At 41.2% G+C, this 21382-nt stretch overlaps 1 protein-coding gene across 1 annotated transcript in view; it reads right to left on the reverse strand.

Annotated features, from left to right (window-relative positions):
- Positions 1-3507: 3507 nt before the first annotated feature.
- Positions 3508-21382, reverse strand: part of LOC308081901 (uncharacterized protein) — a gene marked incomplete at both ends in the record, with an annotated part of 33106 nt that continues 15231 nt past the window's right edge. The window contains 5 exons of the mRNA XM_080423517.1: positions 3508-3649; positions 3742-3851; positions 11836-11978; positions 12258-12455; positions 14995-15222. Coding sequence (XP_080279643.1) covers positions 3508-3649; positions 3742-3851; positions 11836-11978; positions 12258-12455; positions 14995-15222 — 821 coding nt within the window. The remainder of the gene's footprint in view (positions 3650-3741; positions 3852-11835; positions 11979-12257; positions 12456-14994; positions 15223-21382) is intronic.

Here is a 21382-nt window from a genome sequence, read left to right on the forward strand (position 1 = left end):
CTGTCTAGACTGAACACTGTCCAACCAACCACGTTGTTTTAGATGCACTTGTGAATGCCATGTATGGATGTAAAGGTAGACCTACATGCACACATACACACACACGCACACACGCACACACAGACGCAAGCACACGCACACACACACACACACACACACACACACACACACACACACACACACACACACACACACACACACACACACACACACACACACACACACACACACACACACACAAACACACACACACAAACACACACAGACACACACTCTGCAGGATGAACAACAGAGTCTTTACCTCAAAATGTACGTGTGAAATTGAGCTGTTACATTCTGGGCGGGGAAAGTAAATGGAAAGTTTTCTGCATTTCTCTCATCAAAAGCTGTCGATGTTCCCTCCATCAACTGAACAATAAAGTGATTGTCATTTGGAAACAAATTAAACAGTAAAACTGTTTTATTTAGTTGTATTAAAACTGATAATAAAATAAAAAACGATAATAATGGAGACATATGTGGTATTAGATATCCATAATAATAATAGTGGTGACAGTGTGGTATTGTACATAATAATGATAATAGTGGTGATAGTGTGGTATGAGATAACAATGATAAAGTGTATGATGTTGACTGACATTAATAATGAAACTATGGTAGTATGTGGTCAGTAAATCAGGAAACCGGAAGCTTTTAACATACATCTCCCCACTTCCTTTTCATCTGTTCTATTGTCTACAATAAAAAACTGCAGTGCTGTTTGTATCATTTTGTAACATATCTTGATGGTCATTGTATTATACTGTAAGTATTCATTCATGTGTGATTTTAAAGAATCATATTGAGTCAAGAAAGTAACAGGACAAAATACAGTATCCTTCATGTTTTATTCTGGATTCAAACCCATAGGAATGCATTAAACATAATTTAAATACTTTGAATATTATCAGGTACATACAGTATTTTTCATAATTAATTGACTGGAATAATGCTATAGTTAAGTAAAGTTTTATTAAATACTTCCATTGTTCAGTTTACAAGTTTGTAAAAAACATCTGGGTTACAAAACAACACGTTATTAATAAATCACTTTAACAGTAAGGGTGTTTTTTGTCACATGCACTTACAATAAAGCTGTGACAACACTACAGGCAGTGACATTCTTATTGTACTTGACCACTTAAACCCTATATACTTTGTTGACAAGGGTTTCATAGGGCTCTTGGCCTCCTCCTTTTCCCTCTAGACCAAATCTCTTAGCTGAAAATGTGTCGCAATGCGACACGTTGTAAGCTTGTAGATCTGCTGTTTTAGCCCACTCTTCACCTACAGTATAGACTGTAGGTTTTAATTGGTCAACAGTGTGACAACATAAAAAATGTATATAATACAGTGATCAAAAATCCATATTAGATACAAAACAGCAAGTAGTATGGCATAATATAATTAAATCAAGTGAAATGTTATTAAATGTCATATAGAAACAAGGGTAAACGTGGAATTCTCATGGTTGTGAGAACGATTCAAAGTCAGGTTGTCAGACACAGCCAGGAGGATCAAAACGTCACATTAATAGTTTAGCTTTTTACTAAATAATTCTGTTGTTTACCAACTGCATTTTCTGTGTGTGTATTTTAAGATTCTGCCAGGTAACAGGGTGAAATAATGTCCCATGGGATTAATTTTAAACCCTAATCTTACAAAAATCCTACCCAAACCCAAAAATTAAAATAGCAAATAGCAAGACTTTAGAAGTATACAACATACAGAGACAAATGAACACATTTTTTCATACAATTTGGACTCAAGGAATTCATAAAAAAGCATTAAGATACAAGCACACCTTATGTAGGGCAAGACATACTTGGATTGTTTTGTTGTTTGGTTATTGTGTTCATTGTCTCCGCCAGGCCGATAGGCATGGCGAGAGAGTATGTTTTGCCCCCCGTCCGTCCGTCCGTCCGTCCGTCCGTCCGTCCGTCCGTCCGTCCGTGTGTGTGTGTGTGTGTGTGTGTCCATCATCCTTCTGTCTGTGACCAGCTAATCTCCGCCACCGTTGGCCCGGTCGCTGTGAAACTGCGCACACACACTCCCTGGATGCCACAGCAGAACCTCTGCCCCACATTTTTCAGATCAGGCTGTCATAGCGCCACCATGAGGCAGACTTTTGCAAAACATATTTTTTGCTATTACTCCTACAGATTTTGTCCAAAAACCACGCAAATCGGTACACAGTATCTCTATAGCCATGTGATCAACACGGATCTGTCTGATTTCCCATATTCCATCATGGTTGGCTAAAATTGGCTTCCAAAGTTTACAGGATTGGTCCATTTTGAACAAAATGCCTCAAATCATGAAAGCAACATGCGATTTCTGTGAAATTTTCCACAGAGATTCCCACTTGGCCCAGGAAGAAATGCCACTTGAAAACGTTCACATCAGCCTCATGGTGGCGCTATAACAGGCCGATTCACGTTTTTAGCTATAACTGCACCAATCTGTGTGAAACTTTGCACGCACACTCCCTAGAGGCCAAGGAAAAACCTTTGCCCTGCATTTTTCACTTATACCTTTTAGAGCGCCACCAGGAGGCTGAGTTTTGTAATACACATTTTTTGCTCTTACTCCTTCAGATTCTGTCCAAAAATCACGCAAATCGGTATACAGTATCTCTATAGTCATGTGATCAACATGGATGTGTCCGATATTTCATATTCCATCCGACTTGGCGAACATTGCCTTCCAAAGTTTGCAGGATAGGTCCCTTGTGAACAAAATTCCTCAAATCATGAACGCAGTGTGCGATTTCCGTGAAATTTTGCACGCACATTCCCACTAGGCCGAGGAAGAAATGCCACCCTTTTCACATTGGCCTATTATAGCGCCACCAGGAGGCCACAATAATCTACCTGACCTGGCGGAGACTTGTGCTCCGAGGAGCACTTTTTCTAGTTTGCTATTCGTTCCTCTCCAGGGCGCTCTGCCAAAAGCATTGGATGCCGGAAGCACTGAAGAGCGATGCTTGGGCTCCAGCAAATCTTTACCATTGAATTGTATGAAACTGTGTCTAACTGTGTCCTTAAAGCAAAATGGATTACAACACAAAGCCTAATGGTTAATGGCTAATGTGATTATGTACAACAGTTTGTATTTCTGTACAATAAAATGTTTGCGTTTTTCTCAGTTCCATTACTAATTATTACTGTTTAACTTCACAAAGCAGAACACTAACATGCAGTTGTATCAGTGATATTAAAGCTGCAATCTGAATATGAATAAAGGTTATTTTAACCACTCTCTCTACTCTTCCATTGAGAAATGTAGACCCTGAAGTAAGGTTGGACACCTACTGGAGGACAAATAACAACTGCAGAAGCTCATAAGCACAATATCTCCCCTGGCCAATCAGGGACTGGCTCTTGATGAGCGGTAGAAATGAGGACTCTCACAGGGAAGACCTGGGTTTGAATCCCAGGTAGGACATATGAGTTACAGATTGCAGCTTTAAGATGAATAATATACAGTCTTCTCACAGATCCAGATGTTTGACTGTGAACATAGCATATTTTTCCACTTTCCATCAGCAGGCCAGTAGTAAGCACAATGCCAGTCGATAAAGTCAACAGGATTTCCAGCAGCCCAGTACCTGCAGAATAAACATTTTAATCACATCCACTCAGTTACTCACATGTACAGTGACTTTGATAGAATTACTTTAAAACCTATAAAATGTCTCACCCTGTTGTCAGTGGTGTTCCATCCACCCATGTCCATTTGTCCTCCGTCTTTTTCAGTCCAATCCAGGTGGGTGATGACTCCTTCTGACACTTCGGTCCACTGAAGAATTCCTGATGATTTGTACATTGTTTTATTGCTTTCATATAAAGTTGTCCCCCCCACACACACACGCACGCACGCACGCACACACGCACGCACGCACGCACACACACACACACACACACACACACACACACACACACACACACACACACACACACACACACACACACACACACACACACACACACACACACACACACACACACACACACACACACACACCAACCTGTTTATCTTGACTGTCAATGACCATCAGACGTGCTCCTATCTCCTGACATTGTTGTCTACTTTCCTCCCAGGTTTTCTCTTCAGTAGAGATTTGATAAAAGACGTCTCCAGACTTTTGCCATCGACTGGAACACGACTTGTCTAAACATCAAAAAACAGTTTTACTGATGGATTTTCAATAAATTGATCATCAGTTCTAACACATTAATGATATGGTAACAGTCAAATACTAAACCTGAGTAAGAAATGAGCTGAGTAATGTTAGAAGAATGACATGGTTTTAGGTTTACTACTCAAAATATTTTTATGTGATAAATCAGCCACCATGATAAATGTTTACTCAAATCCTTTTTTAGAACTATATACCTGACAATGATGACAATATCAATAATAAGACACTAATTAATATTCCTTCAAAAAGGTGTATAACCTCTCTCACCTGCTGTCTCTTTCTTCAGATGGTTTACTTCACCCTGCAACAGGTCTCTCTCCAGGGTCACGTTGGTCAGGGTCAAGGTCAGGTTGTTCAGTAATTGGTCTCTCTCCTGGGTCACGTTGGTCAAGGTCAAGGTCAGGTTGTTCAGTAATTGGTCTCTCTCCTGGGTCAGGATGTCTGAATGATATGCAAAGGACCAACAGTTGATGATAAACACAGTTGTTACCGTCCATGATGAGGTCACACTTCTGTGTGGACAAGAGGTTTGAGAAGAAGAAAACTCAATGGGCCCGATTCACTAAGCTGTAACATGTAAATAAAGTGACTAAAGGAGGGTGTATTTTCTCTAAGCAAAAACCGACGTGCAATTCACAAAGGGGTGTGTAAATCCCTCAAATGTACGGAGTTGTTTCTCATTTTTGCCTGAAGGTCAGAGGCGCGGTCATGGGAGATCATTTGCATTGCTCCACGTCCCATTTAAGACCATGAAAGGCAACCGGAAAAAAACAACACGACTCTCCAAAAGGGACAGATCTACAAGCTTATAACGCAGCTTAGGCACTGCATGACAACTTGTAGATCTGGGTTAGGTTGGTCAGTAGTGGCTTAATGGCTGAATAATCTGTAATAGGATGATAAACACTGTTGTTGCTACTGATTATGATGAAGTCAATGATGTAAAATTAGCTTAGAGAAAGAAAACGTGTTATTATTCTTTACAAATGAACATACGGTATATAACTTTTTGACTCCACTTTCTGCATTCTACTTTGCAGATGCAAGCATTGATACACAAAGAAGAACTTGGTGGTAGAGATAATGATAATTACGTCAGAGAATTAAGAATTAGGCCATTAATTAGGCCTCAATTAAGAATATGAGAATTAAGCCAGATTTGATTTCAAACAAAAACAACCCCCCATACAAATTATAAGAAGTCTCTCTCAGAGGGCAGAGTACCCTCCTGTTTCTGCTACAGTAATCCCAGTACTGGAAAAATAGCTGGTAGGTAACTGGTTTAAAATGACTGGCGTCCCATAGCACTCACTGCTGTTCAACAGCAAGTTGTCACCCACCCTACACCCACTACACCCCCTATACCCCCACCAACCTGCTTACCTTCAAAACAGATCCACAACAACAAATTACCTGAGTGAGTGATGTGCATGACCAGGCCTATGATCCCACCCATCTGCATAAGACACAGCATCGCCAAACACACAGCAACAGCTTTGAAAGGCCTTCTCACTGGTTTAGAGCTCTGTCCTGCAATGGAAAATACAGCTACTAGGTGTGCAGCCACTGAGACTAAAACAAGACTAAAGGGCTGTTCACACCAAGCATGACAACTATAACGATAACTATGAATATGTCAAGTTAAAATAATACTCTGACTGAATGGAAGGCAGTGTTCACACCACAACTATAACACAATGATGGTGGTGATCGATATCCGATCTCCCTCTCTTTCTGCCTCTGTGTGTGAGCTTGTACACAGCTGGACTGCGCAGCGTGTTTGATGCCACTTTTTACACAACGTTATCATAACAGTATCTCTAAAATACTTTTACACATCAAAGGAATGATACGGAAGGATATAACCCACACTTGTTAAAGGGATAGTTCACCCCCAAAATGACTTTTTTTCTATCGATTACTCACCCTATGGAGACTTGAATTCATGGATATGTTTTTGTTTATGTCGCATTCCTAAGCCAATGATTTGATGACGAGCAGTGGGTTCCGGTAGGAGACGCAAAGGGGACTCTTTTTTTGTGTGTAAAAAAATATCCATGAATTCAAGTTTCCATCTCCATTTTGGGGTGAACTATCCCCTTAAGTTAATTATGCTGCAAGAAAATCTGAATGAAATCATTGTTTTCCTGCTGCAGGAAAACAAATGGCTTCTTTTTGTATACTAAACTGTTTTCCCATGCACTTTGAAACAGAGAAATCACCAAGACACACGTTGTCAAACTCACCCTGAGAGTGTCTTCCTGCTGTGTTGTCCCTCATGTCCTCCTGTGGTCCAGGGACCACGTCACTGCGTCTGACATCAGCCATGCTCCCATAGATGTCCACCTCTCTCTCCTCCATCTCTCCTCTCACCTCCTCCAGCTGTCCACTGTCCTCAGTGTCCCCCGTCTGTCCCCTGTCTGCATCTCTCTGTCTCGCCTCCTTCCTTGTCAATGCTGGACTGGCATAAATATCTGTAAAGACATCTTATGATGATGAGAGGCTTGGAAAATAGTAACTATCTTTTATATCCCTCTCCTGTCTTGATTAACTCACTGGTTCTCAACGTTGGGTCCGATGACCACCGGGGGTCCAAATGGACCCTTAAATTACCTGCCAAACACGGATATAACCGTTGTTTAAAAATACACCCGTTTACCGCCAACAACAGTTATATCAGTTTTTCAAAAAAAAAAAAAAAAAAAAATATATATATATATATATATATATATTTATTTTTGTATCCACACAGAACCAGAGATATCGCGATCCAAAGATTTCTAGCTCCATTCACTCCTTGGTTAACTTATTACTTTAAAATCCTGTATCTCGGCTCCTGTGTACTTTTTTTTTTTACCATGTTATTTTGGGTGAAACATGCTATTTTCAACTGGCTGCAATTATGGAACGGATTACCGCAATCAGATTTTTTTTCCACGATTCTACGAGACTCCTGTGTGTGTGTAATGAGGGGATCACCGTGAGGACGGTGATCACGGAAAATATTTTGTGACTACTGAAAAAATTGTTAAAAAAGGTTAAAAAATGCTGGCAGTGGGAAAAAAAAAAAAAAAAACCTCTGGCGGGGAATGTGTAACTGTTAGTGTACAAATGGAGCCAAATGGACCATTACATTTGGCTTTATTTGTACACTCTCACAGTTAAATTAACACTAAGGATTCTAAAGAGCAGATTGGGGTCCCAGGGGGAAAAAAGGGGGTCTGTGGCCTCTTCAGGCTGCGACACCCCAAAATAATCATATTTGAACTGGGGACCCCCCACCTTGACAAGCACTTGGAATGTAGGTGTTGAGGCAGGAGGTTTGACTCGGTGCCACAGATAAATATTGTGAAAATAGCCGATCTACAAGCTTTTTTTTCCTCTTTCTTAAATTATTTGACAATTTGGCCAATGTTTGACCAGCTTTCATAGTATAGTTTGTTGATTACCTTTGATGCAGTAATGGTCTTTTTTCATTTCATTTCAATTCTTACTTCTTTTTTTTTGTATTAAATCGTCACTACTGTCATCTGGGGACCCGCCCAAAATCATTTGGGGATCCCCCTGGGGGTCCCGACCCACAGGTTGAGAACCACTGCCCCAACACACATCAAACTGGTGGTCCTTGAAATCTAAAAGGTTGAGAAACACTGGACTAGCTTCATCAAAATAACACCTTGAAACAGAGAAATCACACAACGATTGTCAAACGTACCCTGAATCTGTGTTCCTGCTGCATCGTCCAGTTCTTCTATGTCTGTAACTGAGATGTGATTGACGGTGAAGCTCTGCAGTTTATCACTGGCAGACTTGATGCCATCTCCTTTTCTAAGGGGTCCATTTATCACCCATCCCAGGGCAGTTTTGACGGCGTAAGGCCCCTCGCCTTCGCTATTGATGACCTGCCATGGCTCAATGGCTTTAGGGATGTTGGCACCTATGAGTAAACCAACCTCTGCTTCAATGCGTGGCAGACGCACCTCCTTCAGGTAAGGCCATTGTAAAACATCTTCCTGTTGTGGGATGTTTTCTTTCTTTACAGGGATGTGGGGGTGTGTTAACACCTTCGGCAGTTCAATGTAAGTATTTCCTTCAATTCCACACACCTCCAGGTCTGATAGAACACAACTCTTCATCAACTTGTGACTATCTTGACTCATTGTGTCTAGATGATACCGGATGCTCTTTCCTTTAAGGTTTAGTGCTCTCTGTAGACCCTCAGTGCAAAAGGTTGCAGTACTTCCTGGGTCTACGAAGGCATATGTTTCCACATATCTTTCACTCTTTTGGGATTTCACTTTTACTGGTACCACGGCTAGGACACATTCTCCAGCCCCAGTGCTTCCACAAGTCTCATGGCCCAGTGACACATAGGCACTGGAAACTACATCACTCTCAGTGGTGCTTTCTTCAACCTCTCTGGGTGCACTGTTATCTTCTTTCATGACATGAAGTATGTCTGGATGCAATTGAGAACAGGTCTGGCACTTTATTCTCTTTTCGCAACCTCTACTGAGGTGCCCTACTGTAAGGCATCCAAAGCACAGGCCTTTAGACTTGAGGAAGTCTATCCGTTCTTTGTTTGTCAGATCTTTAATCTTATTGCAGACAGCAAGAGCATGATTCTTCTGACAGTATAAACATGGTTTGTGGAAAGCTACAGCCACATCCTTAACTGGACTGCTTTTCTTGAATGTTTCTGTTGTGTCTTGTACACCTGTTTCTTCTGTGGTTGTGTCATGAACACCAGCAGCAAAACTGCTCTCCCTCCTACCAAACCTCTCGCTGGTTCTCTCCTTCGCAACTTTCTCCTTTCCTTTTGTGGCTTGATAATTCTCTACCACATCTCCAAAAAGAGGATCCAGGGCTACTTTGGCCTGGCGGTCAATAAAATCGACTAGGTTAGAAAACCTTGCTCGTCCTCTTCCTCTCTCATGGATCTCAAATGCAGTTGTTCTCCACCTTTCCTTAAGTTTATAAGGTAGCTTTGAAACGACCACTCGCATGTTCGTAGGATTATCCATTTCGTCCATGAATTCTATGTCATCCATGGTGTTCCTACAGCCAATCAGGAAAAGGGCATAGGTTCTCAATGCTTTGCCGTCCTCCGATTTGATTTGAGGCCATTTCAATGCCTTATCCAGGTATGCATTGGCTATATTAAGCTCATCTCCATAATGCCTTTGGAGTAACTTAGTGGCCTCGATGTAGGCTCTATCTGCTGACATATGCTCGCAGCTTCGAACAAGCTCCTGTGGCTCCCCACTTGTATATTGCTCCAAGTAGTAAAGCTTGTCCTTCAAACTGTCAGTTTTGCTATCCACAGCATGCTCAAAAGCCCTGATGAAGGATTTGTAAGTGAGAGGGTCACCTGTAAATATTGGAATGTCCTTGCAAGGGAGGTTAGACATAGCCTGCTGTTTGACAAGCATTTCAGTAATCACATTTTGCCTCTGCATGACTTGACACAGCTCACTTTCGTTATTTCTTGATTGAACATGACTATTATCGTGAAATTGATCATGTGCATGCTGCACCAGTCTGCTTGGAGCATGTCTCAGACTGTATCCATTATCCTGAGCTTGGTCAGGTTGTGTGTTTTGTGCAAACTGCACCGGTCTGCTTGTTGCATGTCTCTGACTGTAACCATTATCATGGGATTGATCATGCTGTGTGCTTTGTGCAGACTGCACCGGTCTGCTTGTAGCATGTCTCTGACTGTAACCATTGTCATGGGATTGATCATGTGCAGACTGCACCGGTCTGCTTGGAACTTGTCTTCCTGCAGCAATACTCAAAGTTGGCTTAACATCACTTCTTTTTTGTTTTGATGCGCCACTGACATTGTCATATTCTTGAAGCACCCTGAGCTTTGCGCTGGATGCAGCAATAGCAGTATCCACATCATCCAGTTGTTCCTTTTTAGCTTTTAATTGTGCCTCCTCAATTTCAAGTGCTTGTTTTACTTTTAATGCAGTTGAACGTTCAATCAGTGCAGCACGCTCTGCTTCTTCCATAATACGTGCTGAGGACACTTTGGTCGCTGTGGACCGTGAAGACTTTGAGGATGAAGATAAAGATGACTTATGGCCGGCAGATGAGGCAGATTTACTCGTACTGCTTTTCTGTACTGTCTTAACTTGAGACACGCTGTCCTCTACTCTCACATCATCTTCATGAGGTGTGCCTGCTGGACATTCACTTGCACTAGCATTCTCTTCTCTTATTTTAATCCACATTGCAATACACCAGTTCTCTGTATTTTCCACAAAGTCATTTATGGGCGCTGATTTGGGTTCAAACCAGTTTTGTTGATCAGCTTGTCTTTCATCTTCATCTAGCAAGGCTATCACCTCAGCATTAATGTCTTCAAACTCTATCTTCGCTTTGCAAAAGTTATGTCTAAGCATCTCCTCCACTACATTCACATTTGAGCCATCAAGTTTTAAGTTTTCCATATTTCTCATCATGGCAGACAGTTGAGACAATTTACCTCTTCTAGTTCCAATGAACCTGCTGAGTCTGTCTTCCATTGCTCTTTCAGTGAGCTTCAATGCCCTCCTATGGTCAGAACCATCCATATTCTCTCCTTCTTCCATCTTGAGCAAAGTTTTTTGACTTTATGAAGTGGCAATCTTCTCTCTTCCCTGTTAGATTGCACTTCTGTGTAACAGTTCTTAGCAATCAGCTTGACGCACAAAATAAGTCTTCAGAGACAGTAAAAAATCAACAAAGGTGCTTTACTTGAAATTAAACAGTACAACTTATTTCTCTTTAAGTGTGGTCAAAAAACTGTGTTGCTCCTCACACTGCTTCACTCTAATGAACAAACAGAAAACCCCACCCAGCCTAAGTGAGTGACTAATCAAAATAACAGGGGAGCAACCCATGAGGCTTAATTACTCAGTGCAATCAAAGAGCCTACTTGCAGGCTGTGTGTGACCCAATACAGGTCATACCAATATCAATTCAGGTCATACCAATAATGGCTCTTACAAGCACAATATCTCCCCTGGCCAATCAGGGACTGGCTCTTGATGAGCGGTAGAAATGAGGAGTCTCACAGGGAGGACCTGGGTTTGAATCCCATGAAGGACATATGAGTTACAGATTGCAGCTTTAAGATGAATAACATGTCTTCTCACAGATCCAAGTGTTTGTCTGTGAACATTCCATATTTTTCCACTTTCCTTCTCCAGGCCAGTAGTAAGCACAACTCCCCGCTTGGTCAACAGGATATCCAGCAGCCCAGTACCTGCTGAATAAACATTGTAATCAAATCCACTCAGTCAATCACATGTACAGTGACTTTGATAGAATTACTTTAGAAAAACTTGTAAAACGTCTCACCCTGTTGACAGATGTTTTCCACCCACCCATGTCCATTTGTCCTGCGTCTTTTTCAGTCCAATCCAGGTGTGTAATGCTCCCTTCCAACAGTTCAGTCCACTGAAGACTTTCTGATGATTTGTACATTTGTTTTATTGCTTTCATAAAGAAGTCGTCTCCACCCGCCCACCTCTCTCTCTCTCTCTCTCTCTCTCTCTCTCTCTCTCTCTCTCTCTCTCTCTCTCTCTCTCTCTCTCTCTCACCTGTTTATCTTGACTGTCAATGACCACCAGACGTGCTCCCATCGTCTGACATTGTTGTTTACTTTCCTCCCAGGTTTTCTCTTCAGTAGAGATGTAATAAAAGACGTCTCCAAACTTCTGCCATCCACTGGAACACGACTTGTCTAAACATCAAAAAACTGTTTTACTGATGGATTTTCAATAAACTGATCATCAGTTCTAACACATTAATGATATGACAGTCAAATACTAGACCTGAGTAAGAACTGAGCCGAGTAATGTTAGAAGAATAACATATGGTTTTAGGTTTACTACTCAAAATATTTTGATGTGATAAATGTTTACTCAAATCCTTTTTTAGAACTACATACCTGACAATGATAAAATATCAATAATAATACACTAATTAATATTCATTCAAAAATGTGTATAAACTCTCTCACCTGCTATCTCTCTCTTCAGCTGGTTTGCTTCCCTTTGCAACAGGTCTCTCTCTCTCAGGGTCAAGGTCAGGTTGTTCAGTAGTTGGTCTCTCTCCTGGGTCATGCCGTTGTATCTGGTCTGGGTCAAGGTCAGGTTGTTCAGTAGTTGGTCTCTCTCCTCGGTTAGGTTGGTATGTGGAGGGTTAATGGCTGAATTATCTGTAATGGGATGATAAATAAAAGATTGTTGCTACTGATCATGATGAAGTCAAATTATTAGCTTAGAGAAAGAAAACGTGTTATTATTCTTTACAAATGAACATACATAACATTTTGACTCCACTTTCTACATTCTACTTTGCAGATGCAAGCATTGATACACAAAGATACACAACGATGATAATTACGTCAGAGAATTAAGTATGAGGCCATTAATTAGGCCTCAATTAAGAATTTGAGAATTAAGCCAGATTTGATTTCAAACAAAAACAAACCCCCATACAAATGATAAGAAGTCTTTCTCAGAGGGTAGAGTACCCTCCTGTTTCTAACCTACTACAGTAATCCCAGTACTGAAAGATAGCTGGTAGGTAACTGGCTTAAAATGACTGGCGTCCCATAGCGCTCACTGCTGTTCAACAGTAGGTTGCCACCCACCCTACACCCACTACACCCCCACCAACCTGCTTAGCGGCAAAACAGATCCACAACAACAAATTACTTGAGTGAGTGATGTGTTAGTGTTGGAATAGCGATGCAAATTATCAATTAATTCATTAATTGATAACCTTATCGTCGATCGATTCATCGATTAATTGATAAGCGGCTGTTTTTTAGGACCAAAAGGAAAATTATTGTCCGAAACCGAAAATGAGTGCAGAAACATTGCCCTGATGGATATAACATTAACGAGCGTCAACGAGCATCAGCTGGACACAGACACACATACACACACACAAACACACACACACACACACAGCCCCCCTCTGCAGTGCTCTCTGTGGAGTCTCATTTCTCTCCAAAAGCCCTAACAATATATAGGATTACTGTGATTATGGTAAGCTCACATCTGATATCACACACACCATACCTGTAACTTTCCCAAGCCCCCCCCCCCCCCCCCTTTATTTGTATTAATTGAAAATGTATAGATTTAATCGAGTCAATTCTTAACGGCAATGAATTGATTATAGATCAATTATTAACATCCCTAGAATGGAATACTCACAGTGCACGGCCATGCCTATGATCCCACCCATCTGCATAAGACACAGCACCATCAGACACACAGCAACAGCTTTGAGAGGCCTTCTCACTGGTTTAGAGATCTGTCCTGCAATGGGAAACACAGCTACTAGGTGTGCAGCCACTGAGACTAAAACAAGACTAAAGGGCTGTTCACACCAAGCATGACAACTCGATAACGATAACTATGAATATGTCATTTAAAAAAAATATTCTGACTGAATGGAAGGCAGTGTTCACACACCACAACTATAACGACAATTATGGTGGTGATCGATATCGGTATATATGTCACAGGTAAATTGGCATTCCAGGGAAATTGGAAGTGGTGCGCTTGTTTTTAGGCTCGGGGCGGGGCTGCGATTTGAGGACGAGAACAACAACATGGTTATACATATATACTGGCCTCAGTGGCGCACTTTGATAATCATTGGACTCCCCATCCATTATTACTGGGAGTCTGGGTTTGACTCCCACTTGGGGCATTGCTTTTTCAAACAACCGCGGACTACTTTTTTTCGCCGATAAAGTATAGTTTTGGACCATGACGGAGGCGCGCCGACTCAACAGACCTTGAGGCCAAGGAGGCGCGCCCGAGCGCCTCCAGGCGCGAGTGCCCGCGCCGATGGTCTGCTAGTCGACTAAACGCCGTCCGAGTTATGTACCGATAGGCACAGAATCGTAGATGATGTTGTGGGGACTGCGTTTGCCCCTCTATGGTTTGCCCCAACTGCCACTCACTGCACTAACATAGCCCGCCAGCCCCGCCTCCTCAGGCTCGCCCCCTTGTGCTTCAACTGCAAGGAATAAGGCTGTTCGCGTGTGTGTGTGTGTGTGTGTGTGTGTGTGTGTGTGTGTGTGTGTGTGTGTGTGTGTGTGTGTGTGTGTGTGTGTGTGTGTGTGTGTGTTTGTGCGTGCTCGTTTGTGCACGTGTGCATGCGTGCGTGTGTGGTGTGGGACTCATGTCTGGCTTGCATTGCCCTCTAGCGTTGGTTCTACAGAATTGCCTGGGGGGCGGTGAAAACAAGCGCTTCTTTTCCAATTTACCTGGAATGCCAATTTACCTGTAACATATATATATCTCTCTCCCTCTCTTTCTGCCTCTGTGTGTGAGCTGGACTGTGCAGTGTGTTTGATGCAACTTTTTACAGAACATTATTATAACAGTATCTCTGCAGATACTTTAACACATCAATGATACGGAATGATATAACCCACATATATTTTAGTTTTTGTCGCATTCCTAAGCCAATAATTTGATGACGAGCAGTGGGTTCCGGTAGGTGTAAAAACATATCCATGAATTCAAGTCTCCAAGGGGTGAGTAATCGATAGAAAAAATGACGTTTTGGGGGTGAACTATCCCTTTAAGTTAATTATGCTGCAAGAAAATCTGAATGAAATAAATGTTTTCCTGCAGCAGGAAAACAAATGGCTTCTTTTTATATGCTAAACTGTTTTCCCATGCACTTTGAAACAGAAAAATCACCAAGACACACGTTGTCAAACTCACCCTGAGAGTGTCTTCCTGCTGTGTTGTCCCTCATGTCCTCCTGTGGTCCAGGGACCACGTCACTGCGTCTGACATCAGCCATGCTCCCATAGATGTCCACCTCTCTCTCCTCCATCTCTCCTCTCACCTCCTCCAGCTGTCCACTGTCCTCATTGTCCCCCGTCTGTCCCCTGTCTCCACCTCTCTGTCTCGCCTCCTTCCTTGTCAATGCTGGACTGGCATGAATATCTGTAAAGACATCTTATGATGATGAGAGGCTTGGAAAATAGTAGCTATCTTTTATATCCCTCTCCTGTCTTGATTAACTCACTGGTTCTCAACGTTGGGTCCGATGACCACCGGGGGTCCAAATGGACCCTTAAATTACCTGCCAAACACGGATATAACCGTTGTTTAAAAATACACCCGTTTACCGCCAACAACGGTTATATCCGTTTTTTTCAATTTATCCACACAGAACCAGAGATATCGCGATCCAAAGATTTCTAGCTCCATTCACTCCTTGGTTAACTTATTACTTTAAAATCCTGTATCTCGGCTCCTGTGTACTTTTGTTTTTTACCATGTTAATTTGGGTGAAACATGCTATTTTCAACTGGCAATTATGGAACGGATTACCGCAATCAGATTATTTATTTCCACGATTCTACGAGACTCCTGTGTGTGTGTAATGAGGGGATCACCGTGAGGACGGTGATCACGGAAAATATTTTGTGACTACTGAAAGAATTGTTAAAAAAGGTAAAAAAAATGCTGGCAGTGGGGGAATAAAAAATTAAAAAAACTCTGGCGGGGAATGTGTAACTGTTAGTGTACAAATGAAGCCAAATGGACCATTACATTTGGCTTTATTTGTACACTCTCACAGTTAAATTAACACTAAGGATTCTAAAGAGCAGATTGGGGTCCCAGGGGGAAAAAAGGGGGTCTGTGGCCTCTTCAGGCTGCGACACCCCAAAATAATCATATTTGAACTGGGGACCCCCCACCTTGACAAGCACTTGGAATGTAGGTGTTGAGGCAGGAGGTTTGACTTGGTGCCACAGATAAATATTGTGAAAATAGCCGATCTACAAGCTTTTTTTTCCTCTTTCTTAAATTATTTGACAATTTGGCCAATGTTTGACCAGTTTTCATAGTATAGTTTGTTGATTACCTTTGATGCAGTGATGGTCTTTTTTCATTTCAATTCTTCCTTCTTTTTTTTGTATTAAATCGTCACATACTGTCATCTGGGGACCCGCCCAAAATCATTTGGGGATCCCCCTGGGGGTCCCGACCCACAGGTTGAGAACCACTGCCCTAACACACATCAAACTGGTGGTCCTTGAAATCTAAAAGGTTGAGAAACACTGGACTAGCTTCATCAAAATCACACCTTGAAACAGAGAAATCACACATTGTCAAACGTACCCTGAATCTGTGTTCCTGCTGCATCGTCCATTATGTCCTCCTGTGACCCAGAGACAAACTCACTGATTCTGATGTTATCGTAGATGTCCACCACTGTCTCCTCCTCCTCTCCTCTCTCCTCCTCCAGCTGTCCACTGTAGTCAGTGTCCCTCGTCTGTCCCCTGTCTCCATCTCTCTGGCTCACCTTTTTTGTCAAGACTGGACTGGAATAAATAACTGCAGATAAGGCGAAAAATTAAAAGGGCTTTTATTATTATTACCCTTATTATTATTATTATGATTATTAATATTATTTATTTTTGACCTGGGCCCTATTTTCAAATGATTTTTACCCGAAACAATGTGTGGATTATAGAAATGATTGGAATAGGTCCATTTGGTGTAATTGTGCATTTAAACCAATTCTACAAGGATTAGAACTGTTAATGAAAGACCAAAGCGCCTTCTCCTAAAGAAAAATGACATTCCGAGTGGAGTGGAGTTGCTGTGTGTTTTAAAGGTGGTCTTGCGATTCATTTTGTTGACACAATTTAGAATTGTTATTTTTTATTTGTTTCCATTGTAAAACATAATATTATGCAGAGTGTGTGCTAGGGAGTTCCTGTTGCATGTCCCAGATTGACACCATGTAATTTATACAAGAGGTTACTGTATAAATGTTTAGTGGGAATACTGTTCTTTAGATTTTGGCTCACCTTGCAAAGGGGTTCACGATACATGTTATTGGGCTCAAAATAAATATACAACAATAATAATAATAATACATTTTATGCATACATAATGCACTTTACATTTGAAACAAATCTGTGCTGCAATCACAGATTTGTGATTTGAGGGCATATTATGATTGATTGATTGATTGATTATTTTCGTGTCCTGCACACTAGTGCCCAACCCTCATTGGTTTATAAGACATCATTTTACCCTTAAAACATGTTTATATTCACATGAATATGAATATACAGCGTTATGTCTTCTCTACCAAGCTTGACATATAAAATGAGCCACAACAAAAGCTCCTTTCCAGAAACATATCAAGTTTTTTATAATCATCTAACTCAAGGAAATCACCAAAAATAGAAGACAATTTTACTAACAAATACCTCTCTTATATCATCATATTTAGGGCAATAAAACACAAAAACAAACAGTATCTCTGTTCCTCTGGAGTGGCATTAAATTTGCTAGTCTCCAGAGCTAATGGTAATGTTCCTGAGCGTATTTGTGCACAGAGAGATCGTTTACGTTTGCTTAAATTATACTTCACATAAGGTTCTATACCTGTACCTGTACCTGGTGATTATTTCATGCCATCAATTCCTAACATATTGTTTCGGGGAGCGCTGGTTTCAGTATATTCAACCTCCTCTTGTGTGTTGGCTAGTGAGGCGCGTCCTAGCGAGACATGAGAGAATGGGTTTCATTTGGTGCCGGCCTGTGCGCGCATAGGCCTACTGGTTCTTATCAGTGTGACGTCATCTGTTAAGGGGTCTATACCTATCACTACACCATTTGTCTTTATAAATGGAACACGTTGTACTTCTAATTTCATGAACATCACATAGTAACTTAAATTTGAAAAATGGAAAACAAATCATTAGAATAAAATAAAGATCTCAATTCATTTGTCCAGGGGTGACCAAATTTAAAATCCCAGTTTTCAAAGTCTCTGGTCAGACATCTTCATAAGCTTATTCCATAGTCGAACCATTTGACATTCATGTCTGATGCTTGGAAAAAATAAAGCCTATACGAGGAAAAACAAGTGTAGCAAAATCAAAAAAAAACACTAAACATTAAAAAGGCAGGTCTTTTAAAAGCATCAACAGAGGGCGGTGCTCTCAGGAGGTCAGAGAGAACATTCCAGAGTGGAGGAGCGGCGAGCAGAAGGCCCGGTCGCCCCATAGAGACACACGGCCGGAAGCGGAAGGCCTACAAATTCACGCCCACTTTTGACACAGCGCCGCTACTCGAGGTCCGTTAGAACGATGAACTGCAGCTCTCAATGCAATCTCTATGAGAGGCATTGTAAAATACCGTAATTTCACTGGTTAACTACTGAGGTTGTAGCGATTTTTTTTGTATTCTAATAAACTGTAATTCTAAATAAACCATTTGTTTAATTTATCCTTTTTAATGTCCGATATCTGTCATCTCGATATACTACCCACAATATACTATAATATACTCCATCAATGTGTCAAAAGTTCTAGCTTCTGAAATCTTACGTTTAAGTGGTCGCATGGTATATACGTCACGGACGCGTCCCTTGAGGTTTTCAATACCCAGAAAACTGGCGAAAGTGGCCGTTTTCAATATGTTTTGGTCATTATCTCTGGAACAGAAGGTCCAATCTGCTCGGTTCAAAGCTTGTTGTATGCGTGACTTTGAGGACATTAAGCACGCAATGACACATTTTCGGGTTCTTTGGGGTTTCTAGGGGAGGCGAGATCTTAGTTGGGCAGGCGACCGCCTGTCCTGCCTCTACAGTGGGACGGGTACGCCACTGGCCGGCGCTCGGCGCTCATAAAGACAGTGATGTCACTGAAATGCGACAACTTGTCTGTCTGCCGTTTACCCTCTGCTGTGTTAACATTATGGGTAACTCGTTAAAGTGGAAAATTAAATGTGAAACACATCAATTATTAAGAAAACAAGAAGATATGTTGACAAAGACAATCCATACAGTTGGAAACATATTTTTATTTAAATCAATATCGTCTCCAGTTAATGTAGGAATATTTTAAAAGTAGGCTAATTCTCATATCCTCTCATAGGGAATGCATTGGCAGCTGCAGTTCATCGTTCTAACGGACCTCGAGTAGCGGTGCTGTGCCAAAAGTGGGCGTGAATTTGTAGGCCTTCCGCTTCCGGCCGTGTGTCTCTATGGTACAGAGCTTGGTCACTCTTACTCTTACCGTAGTAAGAGTGGAGGTTTGTAGTTTGAGGAGTTCCTTAAGGTAGGAGGGAGCGTTACCATGGATGCATTAATGGGTTAACAGGGAGATCTTGTATTCTGTCAGGGAGGAGATGGGGAGCCAGTGCAGTGAGAGGAGGATGGGTGTGATGTGCTGTATTTACACACTCTCATCAGGATCCTAGCAGCACAATACAATATTGTAGCATTGTTTTGTTTTTAGTTTTTCCAATTATCAACATTGTATAATCATCTTCAGTTTGCAGTGGTGATATTGTATTAAAGGGATAGTTCACCCCCAAAATGACTCTTTTTTTCCTATAGATTATTAGTCACCCCATGGAGACTTGAATGGTGCCCACCAGGTGTAGGTCAGAGCTGCTGTTGTAGGAAGGCCTCTTTGGTGTCACGCTGTAAAAGCGTGTCCTTTGGACTTTTATCCACAGTCATTCATTTGATTACACTTTCCTCTTGATGACAGGACTCACTTGTCAGTGCATGTTGACTGTGGAGGAGTGAAGTTTACTGGTCTGGACTCATTTCTTCTACGACACACCTTGTAGACAGGTAAAAAAAACATTTTTTAAATCTTTCTTCATATAAGCTTATTCCATAGTCGAACCATTTGATATTCGTGTCTGATGCTTGGAAAAATAAAGCCTATAGGAGGAAAAACAAACAAAAACACTAAACATTAAAAGGCAGGTCTTTAGTTGTCTTTTAAAAGCATCAACAGAGTGCGGTGCTCTCAGGAGGTCAGAGAGAACATTCCAGAGTGGAGGAGCGGCCGAGAAGAAGGCCCGGTCACACTCTTTGTGTGTCCTACCGGAACCACTATACCGGTCATCAAATTATTGTCTTAGGAATGTGACAAAAACGAAAAAATATCCATGAATTCAAGTCTCCATGGGGTGAGTCATTTTGGGGGTGACTTTCCAAGTCACCCCATGATCCATGGGGTGACTAATCTTTATATGTAAAGCACTCTACCATAATCCCAGAGAGGGTTGCTTGTAAATCCTTTAATGCAATCTTAGATATCTATTTGATCATGCAGAAATGTGAAGTATTATTGCCTGTTGCTGGACTTTACATTGAAGTACAGAGGGTGAATGAGGCTTGTTGAAAGGGTGTCAGCTGTGACTAATCAGTTTGATTCATTTCTTCCCCAAAGCCCTTGAATAGGGAAAACAACCAGTGATGTTATCTATACAATACTTACTGTGTTTATGGTGAGCTTTCATTTCATACCATATCCGCTTTTAGCAGCAAAATTAATTAATTAATTAATTAATATTGTGATATAGTCTTTTGTCTCAACGATTGTCACATTTTAATATCTTGGTATATTGTTGCACGATATATTGTGACATCCTTACCTTACATGCTGGTTGTGTGGACATCTCTAGGCCGGCCTAGGATCCCTATCAAATTAAATTAATGTCTCTTCACATCTTGTGCTCACCCTCCTTGATTGTATTGTTAGTTATATGTAAGTTTTGCTACAACAGCAACACAACAGCCATGTGGTATCAGAGGTAGAGTTTATGTACATCTCCATGGACCACTGGAATAATGTTTTCACACATATAGAATAATATTATTAGCCTGTATTCAGGGCATGATTATACCTCCAGACGTGATGCATCTGGGAGGCGATCGAATCGACCAAATCATTTAAAAGTAGGGCCAGAGTAAAAAAAGAAAAATTGAAAAAAGAAAAATCTTTAATTCACTGCTGCATAATAAGTGACACATTTGACCTCATAGTAGCAGTGATATCAGAATGAAATAGCAGTGCAAAGTCCCTGATAGACTTTATTGACTAGCAATCCATTCAGGTCAGGAACATTCTGTTAATGTTTCATCTTCTTTTACTGCACCTGACACTTTACCTGTTGGAGACTGAATCCTGATCTGACTTTATTTGAAATGTTTATTATTTTATTTGGTCTTGGACTCTGTCTTCTGGCTGCATGGTTTTATGAGCAGACGATACAGCAAATCCCTAACAACCAGGGTCAGTTCTAGACTGCTTTGATTGGGGGGGGGGGCAGT

The sequence above is a fragment of the Gymnoscopelus braueri genome, assembly GCF_963280865.1.
Source record: "Gymnoscopelus braueri genome assembly, chromosome: 3".
NCBI lineage: Eukaryota > Metazoa > Chordata > Actinopteri > Myctophiformes > Myctophidae > Gymnoscopelus > Gymnoscopelus braueri.